The 12,218-nt window shown below is 41.2% G+C and overlaps 2 protein-coding genes across 2 annotated transcripts; one reads left to right on the forward strand and one right to left on the reverse strand.

Annotated features, from left to right (window-relative positions):
- Window positions 1-883: 883 nt before the first annotated feature.
- Window positions 884-4,427, forward strand: mphosph6 (M-phase phosphoprotein 6). Its single transcript, XM_080762447.1, has 5 exons — window positions 884-1,026; window positions 1,863-1,975; window positions 2,277-2,367; window positions 3,237-3,337; window positions 3,896-4,427. Exons 1-5 carry the CDS (start codon window positions 964-966, stop codon window positions 4,035-4,037), a joined length of 510 nt encoding a protein of 169 aa, XP_080618573.1. The 5' UTR covers window positions 884-963; the 3' UTR covers window positions 4,038-4,427.
- Window positions 4,428-5,495: 1,068 nt separating this feature from the next.
- hsd17b2 (hydroxysteroid (17-beta) dehydrogenase 2) lies at window positions 5,496-11,970 on the reverse strand. Its single transcript, XM_080762448.1, has 5 exons — window positions 11,556-11,970; window positions 9,351-9,563; window positions 8,055-8,240; window positions 7,736-7,873; window positions 5,496-6,155 (listed from the first exon to the last, which is right to left on the reverse strand). The coding sequence occupies exons 1-5, from the start codon at window positions 11,821-11,823 to the stop codon at window positions 5,812-5,814; spliced, it is 1,149 nt and encodes a 382-aa protein (XP_080618574.1). The 5' UTR covers window positions 11,824-11,970; the 3' UTR covers window positions 5,496-5,811.
- Between the last annotated feature and the right edge of the window lie 248 nt (window positions 11,971-12,218).

Consider the following 12,218-nt stretch of genomic DNA (forward strand, 5'->3'; position numbering starts at 1 on the left):
TCCATAAGTTGTTTTATAAGAGCAGAAATTGTATATTTTTGCCATCACATTTAAGGTTGAATTTTATTTGTACTATAGATGGTGTGCTGAAATACTGGTGCAAACGCAAGAAGAACCAAGCGCCACATTTGGCTAAGGTAAAATGTTGGTGCTCAAAGACTTTCATTTTAAACAAAAGAGGAATTTAAGTATCTGTCTATCTCATCTCTATGCTATCTAACTATGTAGGTTGTGTTATCGGCTGCGGAGGCATCAGGGTACTTCAATGAATTTCATAACAGTGATATTGGAGGTCACTGTGGGGCAGAGAAAACCCATAATGCCATCATACAAAGATATTTCTGGCCTGGTATGGAAAAGGACCTGTTTTGGAATAAAATATGGAAAACTAAAAACCAAACTCTCTCTCCTTTCTCTCTTTCTTTTTAAACTCTCTAGTATAGGGACTTACTTACACTTTCTCAATAAACTTAAACTATGTTTACCCTTTGTTTGCTCTTTTTTGCACTCTTATTATTGTCTGTTTCTTTATGCTGTTGTTTCTGTTGGATGTTATCGATGTTGCTGCATTGTCTGAACTTGGAAGCCATGAACAATTTACAATGTAGGCATTTAGCAGACGCTCTTAATCCAGTAAGCAATAACAAATAGCATAGCATACATCACATACATAAAAAGTAGTTATCATGAAACATGCGTAAGCTAAGAACGTAACAAAAACGCATGTAGGTGAAAGAATGTATAACCTGATTATCAGACTCCGAGCAGTCTCTGTGGACTTTGTTTGGCAGGTGGATTGATTGATTGATCAGACTGCCTCTTCCCGTGTCGTCATCCTCCAAACACCGCTCGGGGGTTGATTGCTTGAGTCTGAGGTTTTTAACAGCCAGCGTGTGTAACTAACTCGTGGGTTCAGCTAAAAACAAACATTCATTCAACACAGATTAGACTTTTATATATTTTATGATGGCAAGTATGATGGCAAGTGACCCCGCGCATCTCTCCAAAAACCTTTTGCGCATGAAGGTAAGCATTGTTTTGCTAATATAAGTTGTGGGACGTGTAGCAACAACTTGCTAAAACATAAATAACTGACACTAGCCAGCCGTGTTAGCAGCATTAGCTAACGCTAGTTGAGTTCTTAATCTACCGATATTTACAAATAATTTAGGCATTTAGCAGACGCTATCTTAATCCAGAGCGATTTACACTAAGCATCACTGTATATGTTTCTTTCCCCCTTTTTACCTCCTTTATGATGAATTCCTGTTCTGTTCTTTGGATTTATATAAGTGTATATTTGTACGTCTCAATGTTTTTATTAATTGAACAAGGTGGTGGACCCTCTTGTAAACAAGTTTTTGCATTGAGTTGTGCTTGAAATGTATTGTAATTCTGCAAACTGTTAATAAATACTTCAATCAATCAATCAATGGATAATACGTAGACCTAGAATGCCTGTGATCATTTATATACTGTATGAAACAACAAGAGCCATTCTAGGGCTAGATAATACGAGGCATTGCATCAAATGCATATAAATAGTAATCTAGGGATTATAGGATAAAATACCAATTGTTACATACATAAAACGATACTAGGATGCCAGGTCTACAAACAAATGACCTGGCATCTGTCTACAACTCTACATACACTGATGCAATTGATAGCCTAAGATTTAGACTCTCGACGTAGATGTATTTGTAGATTCTGACATTTTCAATTTTGAAAATGTCAGAATTGATAAATACATCTACGAAAATCTAAATCTTAGGCTATCTAAATGATACATTTTGGCCTTTGAACAATAAGCCTGTGTTGGTTGTGAACTTTAATGTTGTCCTTTGTTCATATCCCTGCAGTTCATGCAGAGAGGTCTGGATGCTGACGCCAAGAAGCTACTGGAAGAGGAGGAGAAAAAGATAATCAGTGATGAACACTGGTATCTAGATCTTCCAGAGCTCAAAGCTAAAGAGTATGTATGAATTAAAGTGAAGCTACTATCTGGAGTCTAGAGTTGCAATACCAACCCTTCACATCCCATCCCATTCATTCAAGTCCTATCTGGTTGAAACTATATTAAACTCGCCAAGATTGCAGCTGTACAGAAACGGAAAGCCTGGATTATCATCTTTGTATCGGTCATGTTTTTGTTTCATAATTCATAAAAAGCCACCGTATAGACATGTCATGAACTACTTTATGTCGATAAATTCAGTGCAGGTGGTTATTTCTCATAATATTTGAGTGTCATTCTGTCACTGTTCTTAACCCAGGAACTTCATCATAGAGGAGAAGAGTATTGTGCTCTGTGAAGACCTGAAGTATGGACGAATGTCATTCAAGGGTTTTAATCCAGAAGTAGAGGTTTGTATTCTCTACGACCAATTCTTCACTACATCCACTATAAGGAGGGGGGAGCCACATACATACACACACAGCTGTGTGTGTGTGTGTGTGTGTGTGTGTGTGTGTGTGTGTGTGTGTGTGTGTGTATTGTGTACAGTACAGCACCACTCCGTTCAGACGGGTCTGATTGTCTTTTGCAAGCCTCTTAAATGATGCCTATGTTTCAACGATCATTAGGCCACAGATCATATGCATTAGGCCACAGACCCTCCATTTGATATGAGTTTTATCTCTGGGAACCAAATGGACCCTTATGGTTACATTTGAACTGGAGAACCCCTTCAAGGACCCCTGGGGGTCCGAGATGCAGTTTGAGAAACGGTAACAGGATTGTGACTAGGGATGGAGCTTGAAACGTGCTTCCCCCCCCAAAAAACGATGACAAGCTTATTGAGTACCTGGTGGTATCAATAAGCTTTGAGCCTGTTATTGAGCATAGCGGCCCATGTTTAAACAATCAAGAGGTGATCAAGAAATAATATCTAATCAACCATGCTGGCACAAACATGTCGGTCTAAAAGTGTATTGATACCTGTCAACCAGCCCAGGGAAAACGAAGGCTTTTAAAGTGAATGTTCACACAATAACCAGTTAACAGTTTCTTCAATATTATTTTCCAAAAGTAAAAAGGTCAATTGCCTTCTGTCTGTACTGTATTTGAAGGCCCTTTAGTAGAAGATACTGGTTCTGTTCCGAATTTGTCATCTCCCGTCTTTCCACAAAATAATAGAAAATGCTGGATAAGAACCCGGCTTGATTAACTGCTCCGTTATCAATAAAAATTAACGAGCTCCATCCCTAATCGTGACTGTTGTGTTGTACTATAGAAGTTGATGAAATTGAAGAATGGCCCCAGTGAGACTGAAGAGGTGGGAGAGGATGCAAGAAAAATGATAACGGATGTCACGGATGAAGAGATGGCACAAAGGTACAGTTAAAGACGAGGAACAGATTATACATGCATACATACGTTCTGACTTTTAACCCATTCACGAAATTAAAAAAATGTCTTCTAAATCATGACAGTTTTCTGAAGTGAAATACCTCAGTGAAAGGACCCCAAATATTATATGTAATTGGCCGCCGACCCCCATCTGAAAATATGTTGTTCCAGGGACCTCCCCAGAAGCAAAGATTTGAATAATGATTAAAACACCAAAAACAATAATGATTAAAACACCAAAACGGGTTCCTGTTTGGTTTAAGCTGTTGAAACCAACATGATGCTACTGTGAATTTATTGACATTGACATAAATTTAAAAAAAGCCAGATGCTCGTTTCAATTGTAGTCCATTTTAAAACATTCAACACTCGGATAATAACTAGACAAAATGACAATACAAAAAACTACTAGAATATACAGTTTAGAAATGAAAAGAATAAAATGATAGTGGGGGGCGGTAGTTTGAAATGTTGAAAATCCAGTAGGCTATATTATATTAATTTGGCTATTTATTGCAATGCTGTACTTGTCTTTAATTGCAGGTATGAGAGTCTTGTGAAGAGCATGAAGAAGAAGTTTGCCAAAAAGAGGGAGAGGTCGGCTATTGACGAGGAAGAGGAAGACGTCAACCACAATGTTACAGAAACCACCGCAAAGAGAACCTTTTTGAAACCTCAGGATTAAGTCAAAGGAACCCTAAACCCTTTCTTAGAATGATCTATTTTTGTTTTTTATTTGATTGACGGAAAGAAAAAAAAATCCTTGCACAGACAAATCCAGAGTGTTAATTTAACTGCAGAAATGGACCTCTAAGGGTCGGTTAATTTAACAATAGATTTTTACTGTGTATAAACTTAAATGGAGTGAGTGTCCACAAATGTCACAGTTGTACTGTATTTTTAAGTCCGAATGGATGTTATACATCCTCGTTTAAAAGAAACAAGTACTTTTAGCGTTACAATGGGGGACATACAATGACATAATATATGACATGTATATATATATTTTTTTTTTTCCACTTGCTCTGTAACCGTGGAACAGATTCCCAGTAAAAGCATGCCCCTACTTGTTCAATGTGTGCCTTGTGATATTTGTCATGAAATGATATTGTTTTATAGCATTCCCACAAAGATTTAAGTTGATTTATTTGTCACTCAAAAGAGTCCAAGCAGTGAAATGTTGTGACATGCAGCTCCAGATGGTGCTAACAATAAGATATTTGTCCAAGTGATCAGTCTGTTCATGGGAAGCTATGATTATGAAACTTAAAACGATCTGCCTCTTGAAACAAATGCACAAACGGGCATCATTTACATAATTCAAAAGGTAGTGTAAGTGATGTTTGGTGTTGTGTGTGGGAAAGGTTAAAACTCAGCAGAGGGCATTTAACAGCTTAAACGGACCACTTCACCACTTTTCAACCTATCTTCATATAATTGGTCCTCACTAATAATCATGATAAAATGGCACGATTTTTTCCTACTCAGTCTGTGTTTCATAGGAGGGCTGTGGGCAGTTTAGTCTTCGACATCATTAGGCAGATATTTTTTTGAACAAGATTTCTTTACAAAAATGTTTAGATTTTCATTATTGTGAGAACGATGGCTTCCATTTTCGCATTGTAACATTTATAGTGTTCCATTTTCTTTCATAAGTAAGTCGTATGATTTGTCTCATGTTACCGCAGTGAAATTAGTTCTCTGCCTTTGACTCATCTCTTGGAGCGGTGAGCTGCAGCCGTGCAGCACTCGGTAATCATTTGATTCTCACTTCCAATTTCAACTTTTTTGTTCTTAAAGATGGAGTGCCACAATTTTTCCAGTTTTTCATGTGTATGAGGTCACAGTACTTCATTAGACACCCACCAGGCAAACCAGGCATAAAAACATCTTAACAAATACTGTACACTTTTTTGAAAAGAATCTTCCTCCTTATATTCTGTAAAAATAAGACCTGATCATGTTTTAGTTTGGGAAAAAATCATGGCACTCCATCTTTAACATTGGTATCCTGACCTGAAAATGCATTGGGTTACTAGAGATGACTGAACCCACTACAGCGGAATATAGAGCTATTTAACACCTAACTAGAAGTGACCATTGAGAAATGAAATGGGACATGCATGGCAAGTGCATTGAGCTCTTAATTTAAAATCTTGTTTATTTTGAAAATATTAAAAATATAAATGAGCCGTTCATGGCCTACACACAGTATTTGGAGTGAATTACATGTGACACTATAATAACACTTGATACAGGCATCTTGTATAATACAAATATGGGCTAACTAAGAGAGCATTCTTAAAAGAGGCATTCCCATGACTTCCCATGCATGGTGAATGATGAGCACTAGTGTCAGCTGACATTTCCCGCCTGCTTTTGTCCCAATGAAAGCAGCAAGAACAAACACTTTGCTCGATTGAACAACACATCAAGTCTCTGGCATGCTTATAACGTGATCATTTCGTCACAACAAGTCCTGCCGGGCGAGAGTCGTAGACGTTGAAGAGTCTCGTGAGGAAGCTGTCTGAGACGACCGTGGGGCAGAGACGGTACAGGAAGGGGAAGAGCCAGGCTGCCTGTCCCGGTGTGTAGAGGTGGTCGGGGCTCACAGACAGCAGGGCGTGGCACATGTCATTGAGCACGGGGTTCAGGTCTGCGGAGCACTGGTCGGCCATCTTGGTGAACCAGCCTTGGAGAGAGGATATGTAAGCCTCCCCGTAGTCCTGCCTCGCTTCGGGCGACATGCCGTTCAGGATCTCCTCTTGAAACTGACTCCAGTCTCCTTTATCGCTGACCATATCTGAAATGATCCAATATGAAGATTCATTGGGTTTTTTTGTGGGGTTTTTTTTGCAGGTTTCGCCTTTATTTTATATTTTTTATAGAGGGACAGACAGTAGGCTGACAGGAAATGGGGGAGAGAGATGGGGGAGTGACATGCAGTAAAGGCCGTCGGGATCGGGAGTCGAACCCGCAGCACACTGCCAGACTTGGGCAACCTGGACCGCTGTGCCACGGCCCAGGCCGAAGATTCATGGTTACATCTCCGATTTATAACCAGTGGTGGAAAAAGCACTACTGCAATGTAGAACTAAAGTGCGGAATTCAAAATGTACTTGAGTAAAAGTACAAAAGTATTGGCATCGAAATGTACTTAACCCATTTAGACCTAAGTTTGATTCTACAAATGTATTCTAAACCGTTTTTCTGAAAAACCTCTGTTTCTATGTCAGTGGTTCTCAAACTATTTCATGTCAAGGACCCACAAGATTATTATATAATTGGCCGCCGACTCCCATCTGAAAAGATGTAGTTCGTAACCTGACGCTGCCAGATCCAAGAAGCTTGCTACACATTTTTCTGTTCCTTTTTTTCAAGATACATGGTAGATGATTGGATGGGACCGTCTGTCTATCACCGTGTGGGCGTACAAACACAACCAATCATATTGACGTGTCTGTATAGCTTCACATCCGGTTTCGCACATATCCCGCCCTTAGCTCACGCTGATTGGTTCGGTACGGAGCGGTTCAGCATTAGCTCAACTCCCTGCGAGATTCCAGATGACAAAGTCAGCTGGCAAAGTCAGGTTAGGTAGTTCGGGGCGGCTCGCCGGATTTGGACCGGCACCACCCTGGGTGCGTTCCTGTGGGTCTGGAACTTCTGATTGTAATCTCACTGGAAACCGTGTCCTGGTTGTCAACGTGAACTTGATTTATATTTAGCTGTGCACCAGTGTTGCACATCGAAAATGTACAACTACAGTCTCACAATATCATGTGAGCTTGTATATCAGCTATAAATGTTTTTTTTATATATTTATATAGTGCTTTTGTCCAAAGCGCTTTACATAGATTGTGCATTAATTTGATTGTGACAGATTGTTGCATGATTTGTGAGGCACATCGGGAGCAATTAGGGGTTCAGTGTCTTGCTCAAGGACATTAAAGGCTCATACATACTCCAGTTTTTGGTGATAGGTTATAAGAGTTGAGGCCATCATACTGTGATGTCCTTAAGGATCGACTCCGCCTCCCTGTGGTTTACCCAACTTCTAGACCAATCAGTGAACGGGGTGATAGCTCCAGAGTGAAAAGACTTGTCTGATAGTAAAAACAGAGAGATGGGTCTGTGTCCGCGGTGATAGCTGATCATCACCGCGACTGACGTAATGGTGTAGTTTTCCAACCCTTTAAAAACGACACCGCGGTGATAAGCTATCACTAAAGACTGGAGTATGTATGAGCCTTCAGACAGCCCAGGATGGAACTGGGAACCTCATGTTCCCATCCGGCCACTCTACCGACCACTCTACCCCTGAGGTACTGCCACCCAGCATGATGCACACAACTCACATCATACTTGAAAACTATGACATACTTGTTCTGAAGCCTGCAGGTTGAATCACAGCGACTTTAACGCCCCAGCCAGCCAGCTCCATTCTTATCACTTTGGAGAAGTGGTTCAGAGCTGCTTTTGATGCTCCATAAGCAGAATATCTAGGGAGAGGTACCTCACCTGTACGAACAAAACGTAATTAATAAATGTACTGAACATTTGAGGTTTCTATTTGTTTTGTCACATATTCCCTTTTCATGAATGACAACTTAAAAACCAACACAATGATGCTTTGATGAGTTAGTTTGTACGATTATATATAATCTGTGATTAGCTGTCAGTGATCTGTGGTCAGAACTACCTCCCATGCTGCACACGTTAACAATCCGTCCCCTGGATCTTCTCAGCAGAGGCAGGAAAACCTGACACATCTCCACGGCAGCCAGGAAGTTCACGTCTATGCATTGTCTGAAGGAGCTCATGGGCTGGATCTCCCCATCGGCCACCCAGCCTAGGAACCCTGCGTTATTCACTAACCCCCACAGACCTGCCAGGACAATGCAGACAGGCTTATCAGTGGGATAACACAGTTTTATTAGCTTCTTCTCATGGCTATAAAGGCCTGGGAAAGAACTACAACTGAAAGTGAGCAACTGTTAAGGCCAATTCATAGTTGAGTTTTTGGTGAAGATTCAACTATCACCGAAAATTCAAACTATCACCGAAAACTGGACTATGAATTGGCCTTTGGTTGTCGTGGAATTCAATCAGTGATGCGGCGAGAGGAGTCCGAATAGAGCGGTGATAAGGTAGTAGTGCCAATTCTCTATTTACCCAGGGAAGTAGCTGAGCACAGGTGCTCATTTTCAGCAACGCCCTGCACATAAAAACACACAGACAGCCAGACACACACATTAAAACCTGGGAGCTGACCAGTACAAGTGCCTTGCTCAAGGGCACTTCAGCGGTGTTGGGTGAGTGATGACAATCACTTCCCCACCCAGATTTTTCCTGCCCGTCCGGGGAATCGAACCGGCAACCTTTTGGCAACAAGGCCTTAGGCCGCTGCCCCTTACACAAGGACAAGCTGTTGTACCAAAACAACAGCTTTCAGGCCTAAGCCAAGACATCTGGACTCAATATACCATGGATATTATGTCAATATATCATAGCATCATAAGGCAAAAGATGAACAACATACTGTAAGTGAAAGTCAGATAAAGATAACATTTAACAATATAATAATTCTACCACTATTCTACCTCATGGTATAGCCAGGACTACCAGGGACAAATTAGCCATTGGGCCAGTGGGGCCATGGCCCAGGGGCCCTTGGCTCTCAGGGGGTCCTTTGGGGCAATTGAACCGTGCGGTACTGGCTTTGACGCCCTGAAAAGGGCTCCTGCATGGGGCCCTTCATTGGCCATTGATTTTGTTAAATGTAGTGGTGGTGGTGGTTAATCCGTCCCTGAGGACTACAGCAATCCAGTAATCCAGCCTACTGGATCTTAATCCTGTAGTCCTGTAGTAGTAGTCCCCGAATTAAGTCATTAAATAAATACACATGAGAATGACATCATAGACTATGGTTGTACAGTATGTTCTGATGACACAGTCTTGATCCTCTGGCCGTAATACTGTAAAATCTAAACCATACCTGCCTCCCCGACGGCAGTGCGGATGTACCGGTGAGCCTGTTCTATCTGCAGGCGGTCCGTCACGTCCAGCTGCAGAACGGTCAGCTCCTTCCAGCCCTGTTTCCTCAGGTTCTGAGCCCCGGCCGCATTCTCATCCAGAACGCCGGCAAACACCTTCACTCCCATGTTACTCAAATGTGCTGCCAGGGCATGTCCAAAACCTGAATCACAACCTTTAGGTTAGGGCAAGAGAAGAGAGGAGAGGTTTAACGACTTAGACGGTGTGAATGGTGGAGCTTTGAGCCTTTAACGACGTGACAAAACTAGTATAGGGATGCCAGGCTTAAAGTGTACATACTGTATGTGCCCTGCTCAACACAACTGTTGAATAAGCAGCTGTCCGGATAAAGAATCATGAGTGGACGATTCAGATTACAGTAATTTGTTGTACAAACTGAATTAACTGTACTATAAATGTACATTATAAATGACTAGCAATCAAAAACAGCTTTATTTGCAATGCTCAAAGCTATTTAAGTTGCTTGGGTGAGTTTACCACTAGTTTTCCATTCCTGACTCACTCCTGATCACAAAACGTTTTCTGAATGCCTTTAACCAACAATTTCCAAGATGTACTTTTTGATTTAATACGTTATTAAAACACCTTGAGGGCCCGGGCCTATTTAATCCATTAATAAAATGTGCCCATCGTCAGCAAGCGCCTCTAGGCTGTGTAGAGCGATGCGATAGCACTAATTTGACGGAGATTATCAATCTCCGTGTCGGGCACATGACCGTGCACTTGAACTTGACGGTGATTTATGTCATGGGCGTAAACACCGATGGTGTTAACAATGTGCAGTGTGTACAGTACAGTAGGTACAGTTTACAATGATTGTTAAGGTTTTCAACAGGTGGTCCATGAACCGGTCCAGGATGAAGGTATTGCATGGGGTCCCTTACCATGCATTTAGTAATGTAGGATTTGTTGATAAAAAAAAGAAAAAAATCTTTCCACTAGTTGAAAAACCGTGAAGTGAATGACCTGGTGACCTATGATGACCGTCCATGTAGACTAGTCATCTTTTCAACAATGTATTTATTTTCCTTTTTTACACACAACTGACAATACAAACATACACAAAACAATGAACATTACAAGACAATTACTGATATAAAAAAGCAAAACAACAATAACCAAAAAACTAAACAAAACAGCACTACTCCTCTTCAGCTCCATCCATTAAATGTGACAAATTATTGTTCTTTATGTAACTTATAAAACGTCCCCACACCTCCTGAAACCTTTCTTGTTTGTCCTTAAGAATGTATGCAAAGGTAAACATAAAGACAATTCCCTGAACCACTGTGTAATACTTGGTTTGTCTGGCCTCTTCCAGGTCAATGCTGTAGACTAGTCATTTACTGACAAGTTGGGAGGTCAGGAAATTCAACAGAATTTTTTATTTAGAGGCCCGGCTGCCAACTGCCCTCGCGGTCTACTCTGGGCACCTATAGGCTGTTACTCCAGCCTGACAGCGTATCGTGGGTTCCAGTCCCGATCCTGACGACATTTCCTGTCGTGTCACCCCGATGTATAGACATGGGATGCATAGCAAGTGTCACAAAAGCACTAATCTTAGCCTGTATCCATCCCCACCCAATCGACAGATGGCACGGGTTGTATGAGGGACCAGTGTGTGCCGTGTTAAAATTCTAGGAATTTGATGAGGGATCAAGATAGTTGGTTCTGTTGGAAAGGGCACAGATCATGTTTAAAAATACTACAGCCGCAGAGGAAGAAATTCGTATCTAAAGGGGATGTAAGTGATTATTTTGCTAATAAGTGAGATGTAAGTGATATATATGTTTTTAATATACTACATATTAGAATACAGAAAAATCTGTTTGGGATACCATTTTCATCCAATCAGGAGAGAATTCATATAGGATAGAGGATAAACAAGTTAAATTGAAAGTGATTAAACAAAATTTGAACGCTATAAAATTGATTACAATGATAATACATCTTACATTTATAACCACTAGAATATCACCTTTAGCTTCTCGTTCCATTGCATTACAGCATGACTGGGAAAAACTCCCAACCTTTAGTACTATACAATTGTTGGATTCAAAGAAATGTTTCAAATAGCTGGCAGAAAAACGTGTCTGTACACAATTATTTTTTTGTTTGAGTGTGAGTTGAGTGAGTGCACACTCACCTGTAACAATAACCGCTTTTCCATGCATTGGCAGCAACTTGGCATCCCTCGTCCTCACCGTCCTATAGCTCAGCCAGACGCCACAACACAAACACAGAAGTCCCAAGTAACCTGGAAAGACGAGAGGGCCCCCAAGGGCAACGAGGGCTACGGCTGAACAACCAGAACTGTGACAGTTTTTGGCTTTCCATATCAAAGCACAGACGCACACACCTATGGTTACTGTATAAATAGAATACCGGAATCCACTGTCAGAGCTGCTTTCCATTATTGAAGTCCGTCAACCGTAGCCCTTTAAATTGGCATGTCACCTGAAACCTGCTGTGAGAGTCTCCCCCCTGTCTTTATATTCTCCACTCTGGAAAGCTAATTTGTACTTGCCCTACCCCGCTTTCCAGACTACAACCGACCAAGCAATCAGCCAGGCCTTTTATACTGGAGTAAGCGGGCGTGTCCCCAGAAGCCATTCGTCTTCTGTTGAATTAAGAGGCGGTGACAGATGGAAGAGTATCCGTGCTACATTGTCATTTGGCAGACACATCAGGTCTCAAGCTTCCTGACTCGTTCCGAGCAACTCACAGAGAGTCAGTCGTCTTGACTCCCGTGACAGTACTCTCCTAGATTATCGAGTTCATATGAAGTTTACAGATTATAATCTGATCT

The sequence above is a fragment of the Protomyctophum bolini genome (assembly GCF_963924005.1).
Source record: "Protomyctophum bolini genome assembly, chromosome: 4".
NCBI lineage: Eukaryota > Metazoa > Chordata > Actinopteri > Myctophiformes > Myctophidae > Protomyctophum > Protomyctophum bolini.

Excerpts from the sequence above, each read along its gene's own strand:
- mphosph6 (XM_080762447.1), top strand. The coding sequence starts at position 964 with ATGATGGCAAGTATGATGGCAAGTGACCCCGCGCATCTCTCCAAAAAC. Across the intron at positions 1,027-1,862 it reads AAAACCTTTTGCGCATGAAG|TTCATGCAGAGAGGTCTGGA; the intron begins GTAAGCATTGTT and ends ATATCCCTGCAG. Across the intron at positions 1,976-2,276 it reads CCAGAGCTCAAAGCTAAAGA|GAACTTCATCATAGAGGAGA; the intron begins GTATGTATGAAT and ends TTCTTAACCCAG.
- hsd17b2 (XM_080762448.1), bottom strand. The coding sequence starts at position 11,823 with ATGGAAAGCAGCTCTGACAGTGGATTCCGGTATTCTATTTATACAGTA. Across the intron at positions 9,564-11,555 it reads AAAAGCGGTTATTGTTACAG|GTTGTGATTCAGGTTTTGGA; the intron begins GTGAGTGTGCAC and ends CCTAACCTAAAG. Across the intron at positions 6,156-7,735 it reads ACCTGCAGGCTTCAGAACAA|ATATGGTCAGCGATAAAGGA; the intron begins GTATGTCATAGT and ends GGATCATTTCAG.